A 19,261-nucleotide genomic window follows, 5' to 3' on the forward strand; every position below is an offset into this window, starting at 1 on the left:
AAACGAAACGAAAACGAAACGAAAACGAAACGAAAACGAAACGAAAACGAAACGAAAACGAAACGAAAACGAAACGAAAACGAAACGAAAACGAAACGAAAACGAAACGAAAACGAAACGAAAACGAAACGAAAACGAAACGAAAACGAAACGAAAACGAAACGAAAACGAAACGAAAACGAAACGAAAACGAAACGAAAACGAAACGAAAACGAAACGAAAACGAAACGAAAACGAAACGAAAACGAAACGAAAACGAAACGAAAACGAAACGAAAACGAAACGAAAACGAAACGAAAACGAAACGAAAACGAAACGAAAACGAAACGAAAACGAAACGAAAACGAAACGAAAACGAAACGAAAACGAAACGAAAACGAAACGAAAACGAAACGAAAACGAAACGAAACGAAAACGAAACGAAAACGAAACGAAAACGAAACGAAAACGAAACGAAAACGAAACGAAAACGAAACGAAAACGAAACGAAAACGAAACGAAAACGAAACGAAAACGAAACGAAAACGAAACGAAAACGAAACGAAAACGAAACGAAAACGAAACGAAAACGAAACGAAAACGAAACGAAAACGAAACGAAAACGAAACGAAAACGAAACGAAAACGAAACGAAAACGAAACGAAAACGAAACGAAAACGAAACGAAAACGAAACGAAAACGAAACGAAAACGAAACGAAAACGAAACGAAAACGAAACGAAAACGAAACGAAAACGAAACGAAAACGAAACGAAAACGAAACGAAAACGAAACGAAAACGAAACGAAAACGAAACGAAAACGAAACGAAAACGAAACGAAAACGAAACGAAAACGAAACGAAAACGAAACGAAAACGAAACGAAAACGAAACGAAAACGAAACGAAAACGAAACGAAAACGAAACGAAAACGAAACGAAAACGAAACGAAAACGAAACGAAAACGAAACGAAAACGAAACGAAAACGAAACGAAAACGAAACGAAAACGAAACGAAAACGAAACGAAAACGAAACGAAAACGAAACGAAAACGAAACGAAAACGAAACGAAAACGAAACGAAAACGCAACGAAAACGAAACGAAAACGAAACGAAAACGAAACGAAAACGAAACGAAAACGAAACGAAAACGAAACGAAAACGAAACGAAAACGAAACGAAAACGAAACGAAAACGAAAACGAAACGAAAACGAAACGAAAACAAAATATGGTTATTTATTTTTAAATTGCTGAATAAATACCGACTGTATTGTGCATGATTTGAACCCGCAATCTGCATCATTCCTCATAATTGCTTCCTGCACAGTGCAGTCTGTTATTTTTCAATTTTTTTTTTGGGATTCTTCAACTTATTTGAAAATAGAGCCATTTCTAAAAGACTGATTTTTTCAATATTAAATTTTTAATAAAATTCTTTTCCTTTTCCAGGTCTCGCTTTGGAGTCGCAGAACCAAACAATCACTGTGGTGGAACATTACACTTTTCTACAGCCTTCCATCCCAATGGAAGCGTCTGAGGTCATACCAATAACGAGCACCCCAGAACGATCGATGCTGGAAATTGAGACCCACAATTTTCTGGCACCGAACCGGCTCCCTCAGCGCCCTCCGACGACGCTAATCAGTTCCACCCACTGTATTACGCCACCAAAAACAACAACTACGGCCACCAATCCCAGCCATTTCCCTGGCAGCGATGCTGATGATGATGATGCTGATGAGCATCATGATAGGGATAATAATATTATCGTCAATGCGTCCACATCAGCAGAAATCTTTTTCACCATGGCCAGCAGTGCGTCCGAGAATAACACTGTTTACGTTGACGAAATTGTTGGAACGACCACCGACGATGGCACCATCATATCCTGGCAGTGTAAAATATGCCCATTCAGGTATTTGGCCAATTGACTTTACCCAAGCTCGCATATTCCACGAGTCCTACTCTGGTTTTACATTTGCAATTTTTCGCCGGATTTCCCTCTCGGCAAATTCATTCCAGCAGCAATAGCGCTGACCTTTCTAATTTTCCGGGGAAAAAAATCTGGATCTCATAGCATCCCTCGATTAATTTCGTTTCTTTCGATTTCAAATTTTGTTTTTCCTTTCCCATTTACAGCACTTCATCCCAGGCCGAGTTTCTATATCACAGAATCCTCCACGACTGTCGCGTGTCAGACGGGCAGGACGAGGCAAATGTGGCCGGCCTTAGCAAGAAGCTTAGCTGCCCACTGTGTAAGAAACAATTTACCAAATCCTCCCTAAGGTGCCATCTGCGTCAGCACACCAACGAGCGGATCTTTCCGTGCAGCCTGTGCCCGATGAGTTTCACCCGGAAGGCTAATCTTAAAAATCATGTGAACAATATCCACCGCGCTGGGCAGCCGGATGAGGAAGTTGCTGGCGGAAGTGGCGAAGGAAGTGCCCGGAACCAAGTGGCAGCTACTGACCCGGTGCCGCCGTCAATTTGTGGCACCTGTGGGAAAACATTTGCTAATAGGTAAGTCTCTTCCAATTTGCTTTCGATTTTCTTTTAAACTGATACTAGGGCTGAGCTTTGTATTGCTGATATAAACCTTTTTTTAGGGCCCAGGTTACATTTAAAACTTTATAAAATCGCATAAAAATTGAAATTCTAGAACAAAATGAAACTACTTCATCAGTTATATTTTCGCGAGTAATTTTTAAAACTCTTTAAAAAAAACAGATAAAATTATTCGCACCCAGAATGGGCGCTAATATATTTCGAAAACAAAAATTTATGAACCTATCGACACCGCACCAGTGTCATGTTCGATCCGAATCATAATTTTCTGATACGCACGACACGACGTTTGATGTATGCATTACATATATTAAACACTCAACCCATCTGATCCGGGGCTAATTATGTCCGTGTGGATGCAGAACAAAAGTGCCATAATGCTAAAACTGATAACTTTATGCGACCGATTCCGAGGGAGAGATCCGGTCACCACAACAAGATCCGAAATCGTTCATCGCAGCCGTCTCGTTCGTCCACCCTTTTTTCGAAACATCTACCTTGATGTCACCGGGCGATGGAAAACACACCCAGGTCGATGTAAATAATTAAATATTTTTATATCCTTGTAACCATACTTTACGGCTGTTTAGATAAGCCCTCATTCTCATTCGTCGTGCCCGGGAGCATTATTCCTTGTTCTGTTCGAGGTCCACCTATAAGCCAGGACGTTTTCCCACCGATACGGAATAACTAGCAGAACCCGGGGAGTCAAAAATGAGCAAATTGTCAATATACACCGAAGTTCTGATCCCGGGGAAAACCCGAACCGAACACCCACACACTGGAGCTGACCTGGGGAACAAATTTGCACCGAGTCTCATCAGAAATCCTGGATAAACATAATACGGCGAAATTACTATTGCCGGTGCCAGAGAGCAAAAAGAAACCTCAAATTCCCTGTCCAAACATCGTTGATCCAGCAAGGATATATTATTACGAACCCAAAACCACCTTCGGAATCCGGCCCTAGAACCGTAGAAGCATTCAGAAAGGATGCCCTCTAGAACGGATTGTCCGGACGAAAAGTATTCCGCATTTACACTCGTCCGTCGTGATCCTTCGTGATGGCACACCGGCAATTGGAGACAGAAAACAAAACTCACTCACTCACCCTCGAAGCTCATCGTCACCGGCATCAATATAATTGCCTCTGGCCCGGATCGTGACTTGGCGTTGGACCAAAAACAAAAAAAGATTCAGCTCTACTTACTCAGGGACAGAACCGGTGTCAGGTGATATCGAAGGGATTCATGAATCTTGGTCAATTGCTCACTCCTTCCTTGCATCCTCCGAATGGATGGTGCTTAAAATGAGGACACTTTGCCTCCTGGCTACATCAACTGGGGTTTCAATTTTTTCCACAAAAGATAGAAACGCATCAGTGGGGTAAGATAGCCCATGCCATTAATTCTTAAAATGATGTTTGTCTTTGTTTTTCTTGTGAAGAACAAGTTTTCCTATAATTTTTTATTGAAAAATTGTTCCGTGATGACTCCATGAATGCTTAAAACTGTATCTTACCATCACCCAAGTAACTAAAAGTTTCATAAAACAGGCTCTGAAAAGCTTATTCGGTTTGTTTTTCTCAGCTTAAAACTTAAGTTCTTATAGATACTTCAAAGTCCATAGTTGAAGCTGAGTAGAAGGCCGTTCAGTCTCCAATAAAAACGCAATAGAAAATCAGATATTGCTTTTTTCAACACAGTTTTTGTGCAGATGTGCAGTTCAGGTTGTTTTCTACCGCATTACCCAGTAAATTTTCTTCTTAAAAACTGTTAGCAATCTTAAACATGCTTGCTAATTACACTTTTCAAAAATGGTCCGGTAAAACGGACACTGCGTAGAAAAAGTACATTTTACCGAAAAAATTGCTGTAAAAGTACATACTTTTGTGAGTTAAATATTTGAGAACGTTTTTTTCATCAAAATAGAACCAACTGGGCCGAGTTCAGAAGCGAAACAGTGAAGTTTTCAAAATTCCGTATTTAATAGGAACTGTCCGTGGTTTAAAATCCCTGAGAAAAGAGGAAAAAAAATTAGGCACTGTCTTCACCGGGATCCTGTTTTTGCAGATGTTATGGCCTTTTTTTATTAGTTGTTAACCCAGGTGATAAATCCCGGTTTACGGATTGTATTCACAGCGAGCCACCGCGTCCCCCCAGTTTGCTATTTTGTGTCCATGGGCACAATGGGAAGACTCATGATATACTCCGTGTATACCCCTTAACTCCCTAAACTCCACCTAGGGCCGAAGACCTGGTTCCCACCTCGAACTGTTTGGCACACTATACTTCAATAGTGGGAAGTCTATTCGTGCTAGTGCGCTCCAAGGCAATACTCATTAACGAGACCACTTTCAACAAAACCTCTCATCCTTACGACTCGACACCTGAACTCTCCTCTAACGACTTGAGAACCGACATCTCCTCGCAATGACTCGAGATTCCCACACAAACATCTCCTCTTCGCGATTTGAGGCCTGATCTCTCCTCTTACGACTCGAGATCCGACCCCTCCTTGCATCGACTCGAGGTTGACCTCTCCTCTGCACGATTCAAGGCCCGATCCCTCATCTAACGACTTGAGATCTGATCTCTCCACGTAATGACTCGAGGTGACCACTAGTACCCCTCCTCTTGTTGTTTAAGGGCCTGATCCCTCCTCTTTCGACGCGAGACCCGACTCCTTATCATAAAGACTCGGGGTTGACCACAAAAACCTCTCCGCCTGGAGGTTCGAGGCCTGACCTCTCCTCTAACGACTCGAAGCCCGACCTCTTATCTCCAGGATTCAAGGTCCGCCACCTTGCCGTTCGTGTGTCAGATCGAGAGCAGCTTATCCTAGACGCGCGGGGCTTAACGCAACGACTCGGATGATTCCCGACGGAGACGTCATCCTACTCCAACTCGAATGGCTCACCCGACGTCGAAAGCCACTCTACCCGTGGGTATTCCCCGAACGTAGAATAATCCTTTCCCAACACTATCCTTCAATAGTCGGAGGTCTATTCGTGCTAGTGCGCTCCAATACAATACTCATAGACCTAAACGAGACCACTCTCAGCAAAACCTCCCATCTAATGATTTGAGAACCGACATCTGCTCTCAATGACTCGAGATTCCCACATAAACCTCTCCTCTTCGCAGCTGGAGGCCTGATCTCTCTATCTCTACTCCATCGACTCGAGGTTGACGTATACATACCACTCCTCTGTATGACTCTTCTAGCGATTCGAGATCTAGTACCCCTCTTCTTGTTGATTAAAGGCATGATCTCTCCTCTTGCGACTCGAGGCCCGACCTCTTATCTTAAAGACTAGGGGTTGATCACACAAACCTCTTCTGCTGAAGACTCGAGGCCTGACCTTTCCTCTAACGACTCGAATCCCGACCTCTTATCTCCAGGATTCGAGGTTTGCCACCTTTATACCCGTCGTGTGCCGATCGAGAGCAGCTTATACTAGACTCGCGCCTGATGATTCTTGACGAAAACGTCATCCTTCTTCGACTTGAATCTTCGAATTTCCTCTGGCCTTGTGAAGGCTTTATAAGATTCCCTACTTGTGCACCTATCAAGACCGGGTACCGTTCCTCCCCCGATTGAACAGGGAGGAACCATAAAAAAAAATTTCTTGGTGGGATCTTCCAATGTGGCGGACGGCCCATTTCAGGGTTCATCTCGAGATTAACGCTAACCTGATGAGGTTGCTAGGTAGATGCTAGAAAGGTCAGTTGTGCTAGCGATTCCTCATCCTCCTTGTTTCTCAATATGGCTCTCATGGTGAGAGAGCAAAGAAGGCCTACTCGAGGATACCACACTTACATCGTAGCGAGGTGAAGTCTTCCAGAATTGAGTTGAATTAAAAAGTACAATTCACCAAGGAAAATTGTAAATCCAAAAAAAGGAACCTTCAGCGAGGTAAGGTGTTCCTGGATTGTTCCAAATAAACAATGTAACCATGTGTAGAAGCCGTTTAGTGAGGTTATTTTATTAATCAGAAAAGGTTTGCATTCGTGCGCAGTATGTGAAAATCAGAACAGAACGGTAAATATAGCCTAAAATTTCATTTAGTTCGGCAAATTCTTATTATAATACTTTGCTTATGTGCTTGGAATTATGTGCTAACCAACGTAGGGGACTCGACGGCCATACAAAGAACGAAGTTAACCGAACCGGATCGTCTCAAAGAAGAACATTAATTTAAACACAGAGTCCCAAAACAATTATCGTAAGGTAACGACACTGTCTTTCTATTTTAAATGATTTTGTGTCTTTTTTATATTAAAATTGCAATGGTGCACAGCCAGAACAGCCTTCATTTACCTACCTTAAAATAGATGAATAGAAAAAAGAGAAAATTCTCCCTTTTAATCAGTGGATGGCAAATCGGTATAATGTACCTTTTTGGCCAGTGATTCCGAAAAAAAGGTAGAATTTACTTTTTTTTTATATCAAAAAGGTAAAATTCAGTTTTTTGTTAGGTGAATGAAAAAAAGGCAAAATTTACCTCGAAAGAGGGGTGGAAAAAACATCCCAGAAACTCTGTAAATTTTACCTTTTTTATTTTCCGGTCATCATTAGATTTGAGCCAAACATTGTATTTTTCAAAACATTGATATATTCCGTCTTACCCGACTTTTGCCCACCCAATTTAAGGACCGCGAATTAATCGAAACCGAAAAACACCGATATTTGGCATTCCCGATCTCAAAATCCACTGGATCAAATTTTTCAAATTTAGATTCATAGAGTTAAGATCACCTAAAGTTCCAAACTACACTTATCATGATATAAAATTTGGCGAATTTTTATGTTTCAAACAAATTTCTTTAAAATTTTTTATTGAATGAAAAACTTATAGGAATTTATAGGAGTGAAAAACTTTTCACTCCTGAGGAAAAAAATACCGTATTTGTAGATTGCTAAGAACTTGAATCACTAATTTTTTTCTGATTTTTGTCCCGATTTTCTCGCGTGTGACCAAATCAGGCGCGGTCCTATGGGGGGGTGATCGGGGTGATCACCCCCCCCAAGCGGCAAAAAACCGTTACGAAATACTCGCAAACGCTGGATTAGATATGAAAACTAAGAACTTTTCATAGTAGGTGTATTTTCGAATTCTCAAATTTTTCCACTCCGTGGGGGTGTTTGTTCAATAAATGAATTTATTAATCACTTAATAGCTTAAAATGAAAAGAAAAGTCGGTCCTCCAAACTAAAACAGCTGTAACTTGCAATTCTCTGGAACGAATTACATCAAATAACTTTTGTTGAGGTACTTACAGCGTTGAATTAGAATTTGCTGACCATATACGCTACCGGCCATAAGTTTGGGATCACCCCCTCAAAACAAGAAAATTTGTTTGGTTATATCTCAGTCATCTTATGACATATTGCATATCTTTTGATCTCATTCTAAAGTCGATGATCAAAACCTTTTTCGTATGTTTTGGCAAAATGTATATGTTTACTTAATATGACTTGAACTTGGCTTAACGTTGGGAAATTTCCAAAAAATCGCACTTTATATTTCAACCCGATCAGTTCAGGGTAGGGTGGACTGAATTTAAAAATTCGAAATGCATTTGATTATTTTTTATAAATGTCAAAATACATGTTTTTAAATTTTGTGCTCAAAATTTACATAGTGCTTCAAACAAATAAAATAGCTACTTGAGTTATCGATCAAAAGTTTGGGCTTACCCCTCAATATGTTGTATCGGCAAAAAGTTTGGGATCATGCGAAATATTCAATTTAATTTCGTGCGGGTCTCTGTCATCAAACAACGTATCGCTAATCTGATAAGTTATATTTAAAGCTCTTGAGTTGTTTTCGCTTTTTGGATATTTAGTGAAAATGTTTTTTCAAACTTTTTTAGCCGTAATTTAATCATTTTTTGATTATGTTCACCAAATAGCCAGTTTGTTCAATAAATGCCTGCAAACTTGTTTCGACCATAACTTTATTATCTTACGAGTTATTGCAGATCGATTTGCTCCATGTTTGATGGATCAAATCGATCTGCAATACTTTTGTGGCCGTCCAGATATCACGTGGACAGAAAAATGAGATTTTTACCCTCTTCTCTCTCTCCGTGCAAAAGTGTGGACATTTGGCAATCCCTACCCCCCTCCCCCAGATGTCCACCTGGACAGATTCGATTTTTATTGCCTACATCTAATACTACATTTCCATTTCTTGGTTTAATTTTCATTGCTATCTCCGATTTACAGAATGCATCTCAATTTGAGATTCTCAAAAGCTCATATTGTTTTCCGGATTGAAGATACCGAAACTGTCTAGACAATTTAAATTAAAAAGAAACATTTAATTTTCAGAAGATTGTTTTAGAAAATAAATTCTTATTTTGGAACTTTTTTTTTTTTTAAAAATGAGCTTTGATTGTATTCGCCTCGACGTAGCAAAAATGATCGATTTTGATTTATTGATATAAAACCATTCTTCATAACTTAAACTATTTTCTGATATTTAGAATTTCAATCTACATACTTTGAAGTTTGGAAAAGAAATTAAAATTTAAGATAAATATATAGAAAATGGCCAAGTACATCAAATTTAAAGTTTATTTTTCTCGAAATAAGTTTCTTTTCTTTAAGTTAATCATTTATTTTTCTTTCCAAGCCTTATTAACTGAGATATTTTACGTCTTTCATTAGCTTTTATGCTTTTATACCCCTTTGGCTCGAAAGGCCTCATTCAATTTGAGCCGTTATCACAATTAAACAATTAGAATAATGATCAATAGTTTTTATGAAAAAATGAATTATTTAATTTAAATCTTTCAAAATTAAGTTAATTAAGTAAGAAATGGTTACGATAAAGTTGTTCTGAGACCAAATTATGATTAAAATTATAAAAATAAATTTCAATTACCTATGGGGATTTTATGGTTATTAAAAATTACATTAAAAATGTGAAACTTTGATTATTGGTTGAAACTTGATATCAGTTATGCTTCACCAGTGTTTTTCACCTGCTTTGAATAGCACTTTTGCTTTGAAATTCTATCATCACTTTTAAAATATTACACACAATGGTATTTTTTGCAGAATATTCGGTGATGCAGACGGCACTTATGAACACATTTTAAGCTTATTGACGGTTTTTCATTTTCAGAATATTCGTTTCACCGAATACTTGAAAAGGGCCAATAGTTGGTATTCGGCCATTCGCGCTATTCGGTACATCTCTAATGATATCTATTCAATTTTCGAAAAATACTGAAAATATTACTTCTGAAACTAAAGGTGATGAATGAAAGCTGAAATCAAGTTCAGAGATTTATTTCCAAAATCAATTTTTAAAACATAGACTTTAAAAACTTGCCTATGTTTTAATTCTTACCAGGTAAGATAAAACTAATCCCCGACTATTTTCTCGGAAACAAGACAATCGCTCAAGTTGAATATTTGAAAGACATTTTTCTAATTTTTGACCAAAAAGGCTGGATTTCAGGATTCACACCAATTATATCGCAGATACTGTTTTTAGCTCATCTACACAATAATATCTAAAATTTGAGGTAGAAATCCAGCTTAATTTTTTAGGTTGTAAAATCCACTCTGAATCTGAAAGTTTGGTTATTTCAATTGCAATTGATTAAGAATTTTCACTGAAATTTTGAAATAGTTTAAACTTTCAGAAATTGACTTTTTATTCAATATGTTTTTATTTAATTCAAATGTCATAAAAAAAAGTTTGAAAATATTGAGAGCATGAAGAAAAATCTACTTTTCACTTTTTTCATAAATAGTTCCTGCAAATTAGTAACTTTTTCTTTGGATTCGGTTCCAACAAAACTCATATCATATCTACCACACTAGTATGAGAGCATGAAACTCAAGAGAAAAACAAATGAAAATGAAGTTTCAAAAGCTTCATACCTAAGATATGATTTTGATGATATTATTTTATAATCAAATTTATAATTAAAAATTGAAGAATTTGAACAAGAATTAATAATAATTCGATACTTTCGAACAACGGTTCAGCAAAATACTTCAGAAAAATAATTAAATATTCAGTTTTTAATTCATACCAATTATTAACAAACACTTTTCTCAAATAATTGTTTTGGAATCGTTGCAAAATGAGAATCATTGAAATTTTTGGTGAGTGTCTTACCCTGTAATGAAGATTCCCAGTAAAAATATTGTAAATTACTTGAAGATTTTTTTTTAAATTTTCTTCTAAGACAATGTGTGTTTAATTTTCATTTGTGAAATAACATTTATATCGGAAAATTCTTTGTACAATTCTTAAAGTTATAATTTTTTAACTTCCAAATGTAAAATTACGAAAATTATCTTTTTATCAACACTTTTTTTGGGCGTGAACATCTATTATTCGCAGATTGTTTAATAAAAAGATTTCAAAATAAGTATAATGAAGCAATTTGTTAAAAGTTTTCACTATTTTTCGTTAATTTCAAATTTTTTAAATTACAAACCTACAAGTTTATAAACCTACTAAATACAAGACTTATTGGTAACTGAAAACACCCCCCCCCCCCCCTCCTTCATCCATCACTATGTTTCTCAAAATACACATATTTCCGCCAGGTATTTACGATATTTCTTATTGACTGATTTTTGAAAATTTGGAAAATCACCCCCCCCAAGAGCCAACTCTAGGACCGCCCCTGGACCAAATATTTCAATTTAACTCAAGATTGATGAGCCATGTCATGTCAATTCTTCCATGCAACGATTGGTAAAAGATGACTTTTTTTTTGTTGAACCGTCAATTGACATTTAATGAAATTCACTGACTAACTTCTCCAAATCAAGATGATTAAAAGCTGAAAACATGCTTATTAGAGAATTTTGTTGGCCTTGCTGGTTAAAATTGAAACCACGATATTCCACGTTTTTTCAGTAAAAAAAAAAGTTTGTTGTGGAGCCTATGCCATACCTCGAAACGGACTGGATAAGAAAAATAATTAAAATCCGGTCTGGAGAGAGTAGTTCAGAATGAAAGTCACATCAACTGATTTTTTTCTTAATTTGTTTATCTACATGACCAGTAAACAGGTTTTCAAATCATGTTAACATCAAGAAAAGTGTTTATTAGCCTTGATGACAGATTTTCGTTTTTCTTAAGAATCATACTGTAATCTATGCTAGAAATGATTGATTCTTTTGAGTTTTTTTAGAAGTTTTGGTAAAGAATATTGATATTTTTGAATAATACATATGTGTGCTGTACATCAAAATTGGATTATAACAAAACATTGAATATTATATAATCACTTTACCTTACAGTTAGCAGTTAGCGATTAGCGATTTAAGATTCGAGCAATAATTGTGTCAGAAAATTTAGCGGTTTTTATAAGTGGTCGCTAACTTTTACTAACAGTTAGCAGCGTTAATAATTTAGTTAGCGATGCCATGTAAATGTAAACGATATTCAAACAGTAACTCAATCAATCAATTTTTTTAAGAATCTGCCAGGACCTATTAAACTCAGTTCTAACGACATCAACAGTTTTGAAAACTGCTTAAACTGCTTAAGCTGCTTAAAATAACGTCTATAAATGTTAAAAGGAGGTTCTGAAGATTATTGATTCGTGAGAATCAGTGTTAGGTAGGAATATTATTTTTTTCAATTTCCCTCAAAGGCCGGATAATTTCATAGGAAATTTGAACCAAGAATATCCAAAACTGATCAAAACTAAAGCTGCTGGCGTATAACAATCCGAGGCTTCGTTGCTCAAAGTTGTTCCATCAAGGGGAAAACTATGCTCATCATCATCACCATTATCGCAGCCGAGCGTCGAAGAAAGTGCACGGGTGAAGAAGTGTGCTCGTGATGCGCATCATCAGCACTCACCATAAAGCGCCAGAGCCGCGCTCCACCTGGCACCGCACTACTAGCAAGTGCATCCAGGCTGCACTCTTCCAGGCAGCATGGCGCGGCATCGTCCTTATTCTTTCCTACCGGCATCATCATCATCATCAACCCGAATGGAGAGTCTGTGTGATGCCTGACGAGAAGTATGGTCGATAAAACTTCTTGGTCATTCGTCCCCAAAGTGCCGCCGCCGTCTTCTGTTTCAACTGCTTTCTTGTTCTTCTGTTCCACTTGGTCCGTTTCTTCGGATGATGGCGGGTTGGCAAGGTTGCATTTTTATCGGTATGTATGTGTACCAGAGGCACTTCTTGTCCGGACTTGGTGTGGCTTTGGCGTTGAGTTGACGTCTTGTGCCACACCGACTCGACCAAACCGATATCCCGGGACCAATACGCTGCTCCGACTTCCCCGAGAGCCGTTGAAAGAAACCCGCGCGATGCAATTATCATATATATCTTCCTCTGTGTGACATTTTCGTTTCATGCAAATGTCATTTTGGAATATTTTTTAAATAAATGCAGCGATAAATTTTTATGTTTATTATTATAATCAAGTATAGTTTCCTTGCGCTCGGTGTGTCGTATATTGCTGCCTTATACTTTTTTTTGGTTATCGAATCAACGAAGCTTTCAGCACCCGCTGCACGTAATTTTCGGGAGCTGTTTTTCTTCCTGACGTCGCGTTCGGTGCAGCTTTTTTGGTCAGTGATGCATTTCAATCTCTAATGCGCTTCAGGAAAATGGAACTTTGCTTGGTACCGACAGCTCTTCCCACTACCACTAAGCTGAACTGTGACAGGTTTTCGGTAAAGAAATAACGTCAATCCGACAAGTGCATACATTTTTTTTTATCCAATCCTAAACCAAACGAACGGTTACTTCCAAGGACGGTTAATTTTGGTTGATGAGAGTAACTTTGCGAAAGCGGAACAAGTTTCTTATCCTGGTTATGAAAAAGTTTTCTCACCATATAGCGGAACCATATCTGAGGGAACTGATGGCACCGCTGATGAGTTTCAATAATGGTGATGGGATTTGTGAGAGTGGATGTTTTTTTTTACATGTTTTTACCTATGAACGATTAAGTATTTGTAATAATTCGCATGGTTGAATGAAAATTGTTTAAGTGTGAGATGTGTAAGGAATCAATTGGCCAACGTTTGAATTTCAAGCTTAATATCACAATAGTCACAATAATAACATAGGAAAATTATGTTATTGCATTTTTTCAACACAAAGTTGTCAGAAAAATGAGGAAGTTATAGGGAAAATATTTCAATGATTTGATAAGCAGTGAATGACCGACTTGTTATTTTGGTTTAAATGGGCTAAAGTCCTAAACTGACCCACAATCCTAGACTGGTAATTTTGTCTTGACTAAACTGTCCTGAACTGGACCAAAGTCCTGAACTGAATCGAAGCTACAGGCTGACAATTTTGCCTTATCTGTACCAATGTCCTAAACTAAACCAAAATAAACAATAGGCAATTTTTCCTCAACTGTACCGAAGTTCTTACTGAACCAATATTATCCACTGGCAACTTTGCCTTATCTGGACCGAAGTCCTTAACTGATCCAAAGTCCTCTACTGGCAACATCGCCTCAACCTGCCCAAACTGGATCGAAGTTACTGACAGGCAACTTTGCCTCATCTACACAAAAGTATTAAACTGGACCGAAGTTCTGAACTGGACCGAAGTCCGAACTGGACCGAAGTCCGAACTGGACCGAAGTCCTAGCTGGACCGAAGTCCTAACTGGACCGAAGTCCGAACTGGACCGAAGTCCTAACTGGACCGAAGTCCGAACTGGACCGAAGTCCGAACTGGACCGAAGTCCGAACTGGACCGAAGTCCGAACTGGACCGAAGTCCTAACTGGACCGAAGTCCTAACTGGACCGAAGTCCTAACTGGACCGAAGTCCTAACTGGACCGAAGTCCGAACTGGACCGAAGTCCGAACTGGACCGAAGTCCGAACTGGACCGAAGTCCGAACTGGACCGAAGTCCAAACTGGACCGAAGTCCGAACTGGACCGAAGTCCGAACTGGACCGAAGTCCGAACTGGACCGAAGTCTGAACTGGACCAAAGTCCGAACTGGACCAAAGTCCGAACTGGACCAAAGTCCGAACTGGACCAAAGTCCGAACTGGACCAAAGTCCGAACTGGACCAAAGTCCGAACTGGACCAAAGTCCGAACTGGACCAAAGTCCGAACTGGACCAAAGTCCGAACTGGACCAAAGTCCGAACTGGACCAAAGTCCGAACTGGACCAAAGTCCGAACTGGACCAAAGTCCGAACTGGACCAAAGTCCGAACTGGACCAAAGTCCGAACTGGACCAAAGTCCGAACTGGACCAAAGTCCGAACTGGACCAAAGTCCGAACTGGACCAAAGTCCGAACTGGACCAAAGTCCGAACTGGACCAAAGTCCGAACTGGACCAAAGTCCGAACTGGACCGAAGTCCTAACTGGACCGAAGTCCTTACTGGACCGGAGTCCTAAACTGGACCGACGTCCTTGACTGGCTACATTGCCTTCACTATCGACATCCGCTCTTCAACCACTCCGCACCTCCTCACTTTTCTTTATTACAAAAAAAAGCGATTTTTTTCTAAAAAATTCTAAATACCTTTATCGCTTTTCGAAAAAAACTTTTTGTAATCGAATCACGAATCCAATAGCACTTTTAAACTTCTGGACTCACTTTGGAAAAAAAATCACTCGTCACAATTATTCCACCGGATCAACCAGAGATTTCCTCAAAACTTGACTTTTTGCATTTAATTAATTCAGTGAAAATCCTGGGAGGATCGCCATTGTGAAAACCGACATCAGACTACCAGAGGAAATCTCCGATTGCTCGACTGCCCTGACACGAGAATCTACCGAGTATCTTTGCTGCTTACCGCGTGAACGCCGACTGGCTCGAGCTCCTCCAACGGTTTTTACTGACGTGACAGGTGGTCCGAGAGCCCGTGTGAGTCGGATGCCCAGTGGGAGAAATATTCGATATATTTTGACACATAACGAGGGGTGTTCGAATGTTCGCCGATTTATACACTGAGATTAATTCATTCATACAAATCAACTCCTCACATGGTCCAATATGGCAGCTACCTGGCAGTTCAAGCTAGTCCAACAACGCTTTGCTTTCCTGCAGCGGACGTAGTGACGGGTCTGAGCTCTCGAATCCAAATGAGGCTGCGTTAACTTGAGGGCTTTGACCCCGTACACAGTTCAATGGCTTTGTCTTCATCCACCAATTCTTCACATCATATTTTCGGTAGCGTTTATGATCCTTGCCAATCTTAGCGCCATCTGGTGCCAAACTCCGCTGTTGACCTAACGCGCTATGCTGCTGACGTGTTCAGGAAAGTTTAGGGCGATCCTTCCTCCTCCTTACTAAGACATCTCGTTGGCATGTTACGCGTACAAAATGAAGAATTCCACTAAACCAGGTAGTGAGGTTAACGTACTGGTTACAAAACTTACTAAAATTGTTCATTTTTCATAATTTCTCTAAAAATGAATTTTTAATTGTTCATTAAGGTGTTCCCAGTATTTAAATTTTCTAACAGCTTGCTGCAAAATGTCTCATATGCTACAAAGGTTCCTTGAAGCTAAAATCAACTATAGATAATTGAACACAAACTAAACTGTATTTATTTATTGTAAAATTACTGTATTCTTTTTTACTTATCAATGTACAAATTTTTATATTAGATTAGAGTTTTATAACAAACTATGTGAATAAATAAACAATTTCACAAATATTTATCAAAATTTAAAAAAAAAAGATATTCAGGAGTTTTTTCCTTAAACCATCAATGTTTTCTATAAATGGTTGTTCTTATCACCAAACACTTCATGTCAATTTTGAATTAGAAAAACAAACATTTTTCTTAAAGTTTTACTATTTTTTTGTTTTTTTTTTTCGTATTTCTTATCCATATACTATTGAAGTTTTTAATTATGTCTAAAGTTTTGATTGGTTTTCATTTATTTTGACCAGCAAATTGGTTCTATGATTTGATAAATAATAAGTAGCAAAATTTCAGAAACCGTGAATTGACCATGTTTTGGGAGTTATTCCTGATAACTCCTGGATACTTATTACTTAGCTTAGCTTAGCTTAGCTTGATTGACTACTCACATCCACCTTAAACTATGGAACCTGAAAATGCTTTATATTTAGAATCAAGATTTTTTAATAGACAAACATTAAACAAGATTTAAACAAATTTCTATTAAAATCACATTACTTTTAACGCATTTCAAACTCCATAGTCGCAGGCGTGGCTCAGTAGAACGAATTCCACATCGCCAATGGTTGCTACTCCGTGATTGACCGAGGCCATCAGTTTTTATCAGAGGTCAAAAGAATGGTGTCTGGGATTGACAACACATTCACAATGTCCAAAACTGATGCTCTCTCTTTGAACATGAATAACGGCGCCGACCACGTCCTAGTAGTCAATAGATAGTTAGGAAAAATAGAGAAAGGAATGAAAGAAATAACTTGTGCTTTAGGACCGAGGTCACCTTTGCGTCCTAGCAAAAAATTTTTTTTGGGAGAGTGAGTAAAAGGATATGATCTGGAGACACTCTTGACAAGTGATATGATCTTTTTTAAACCAATTTACAAAATGCGATAACCAGAAAAAAATGTCAAAATCTTTGATATACGTTTCTTTTTATCCCTAATAAAGATGTGACACACCACCTGAATCCATTAAAGTGAATAATTAAACATTTTTCTCATTCAACATCGTTTCTAACAAAACAAATTTAAAATTTCGATATTCCAGAGCATTTATTTGAAAAACCTATTTTTCAGGGTTTGACAATAGTACTATTCCACGTTGGATCTCGAACTAAAAACTTGAAAACTTGTGCTGAAAACGGCACAATATAAATTGCATTTAATTCAGTCATTAAATATCACATCCAATACTAACTTAATTTAGGAGTTCTACCTTTATTTAAACTTGATGTTCATTCAAAATATGACAATCATTTCTAACAAAATAGTTCAATTTATAGGTAAATAAATCGGACTAAATGAGCACAATATAGATTTCTTGTATTACTTGCATAATCTCTGCAATAAACCTTAATTCGTTTTCTTTCAATTTATTTTTAGTATTTTTGTAAAACATTTTTCTTGAATACAATAATACTAATTGAATTTGAAAATGCAAGAACATATAGAAACTATTCTAATTAGAATGGAAATAGCCTATAATTGTTTATTATTACGCAATCAATTTAAGTTCACTGTTTATAAAAAATACCTATATATTTGGGTTTGATGATTGAGTTTTCCCTTTTGAAAAAGCGTACTAGTAAAATTACACTAATGTGAAATGATTAAATTAAATATTTGATCGCACGAACTAACTTCGAAGAACATTGACAGTATTACATTTTAATTTTAGTGAATATCAGGGAAATTTTTTTTTTGCTATTTTCATTATAAATATTAATTAGATTAAGAAAAATATAAAAAAAATAAAAAAAAAAGTACTAAGTAAATATTAAAAGGTTATTTAATATGTTAATACGGTTAACTAATTATCCGGATCAAGTACGTAGAGCTTAATACAATAGCTCGTCCTTTTACTTCAAGATTTCAAGCATCTACAATATGATTTTCCAACGTATCCATAATACTAATGACGACCCTTCTATAGTTTTTTATTTGATTTTTTTTAATGATTACCCGACTTCACTAGCAAACACATAATAAACAAACTTAACAGTACAGTTGCAACAACCCGTTTCGAAGAACACATACCAAGTTTTAAATTTTTCATGATGGCTTCGTATTATAAAAAAAATAACATTGAACTGCAATTAAATTCATAGCTGGTCGTATTCGAACAATATGACTATATAGAAAATAATATTTATAAAAAAGTACATCTCAGGAGACAAATAAGCATTTTAAATACTTAAAGCGTCCGAAAGCTGGATTCGAAAATTAAAGTAAATTTTAAAAAATCTTGCCTACATTGCGGCGTTTATGAAACTAATGTATAACACTTTTTGTTGCAATCTGTTTGTCTGCAAACTCTGTTCAGGAAATGCCACACTATTTCTGTTAATTCTTAACTTTATATTTCCCACAATTTGAACTGTTCTAATAGCTTTGAATTCAAGTGCTCCAATTATGTTCAGTTATGCTTTTATCTAGATTTGAATTACTCTAAATGTCAATGTAAAACCAAAAAGAAACCGAGAGCAAAGAAGTTAGACTCTCTTCCGTTCCAACCATCCTACCATACGGACGTAATAAAAAGTTTCCTAAACATCGTGGTTTACTTAAAATAAAAGTAGTCAGTTTTTTGTACAATAAAATTCGGTTTTTGATTAAAGCAAGTGGTCGGAGTTTTTAAAAAGTTTTCCGGAAAGGCGATTCCACAACTAGACGTATCATAATTTGGTGCCGTGACCAGGATTGGTCCCCAAAAACCGACGGAACAAAACTCAGGATCCATAACCACACTTGGACCATCGGAACAATTCCCCAGGATTTTTATAATTTACAAGGCCTGTTTTATTACGGGTACATGTGAGTACCATTCCAACAAATTCCCGACATATTTGCGGTGCTTCCTGTGTTCCCTTAATTACTTTCCCAGAAAAACTGACATCGGACAAGGTCGATATAGGATCGATCTTGTGCTACCACGTGTCTCCAATACCAAGTGATTATCCCGATTTGGATAGATTTCCTGCTTTATACGGTACCCCTGCGCATGAAAGAATTGGTTTCCCATAAGGCTGTGGACGGACAACAATTTTGGCGGGTTTTCCAAAAACCTAACCTCATTTCCA

At 37.6% G+C, this 19,261-nt stretch overlaps 1 protein-coding gene across 2 annotated transcripts in view; it reads left to right on the forward strand.

Moving 5' to 3' along the window:
- LOC129748498 (uncharacterized) overlaps window positions 1-19,261 on the forward strand; it is a 279,431-nt gene that overhangs the window by 169,041 nt on the left and 91,129 nt on the right. For both annotated transcript variants that reach the window (XM_055743148.1, XM_055743150.1), the window contains 2 exons: window positions 1,430-1,895; window positions 2,120-2,500. In XM_055743148.1, the coding sequence (XP_055599123.1) occupies window positions 1,430-1,895; window positions 2,120-2,500 (847 nt within the window). The remainder of the gene's footprint in view (window positions 1-1,429; window positions 1,896-2,119; window positions 2,501-19,261) is intronic.

Source organism: Uranotaenia lowii, chromosome 2, assembly GCF_029784155.1.
Source record: "Uranotaenia lowii strain MFRU-FL chromosome 2, ASM2978415v1, whole genome shotgun sequence".
In the NCBI taxonomy this organism is placed as follows: domain Eukaryota; kingdom Metazoa; phylum Arthropoda; class Insecta; order Diptera; family Culicidae; genus Uranotaenia; species Uranotaenia lowii.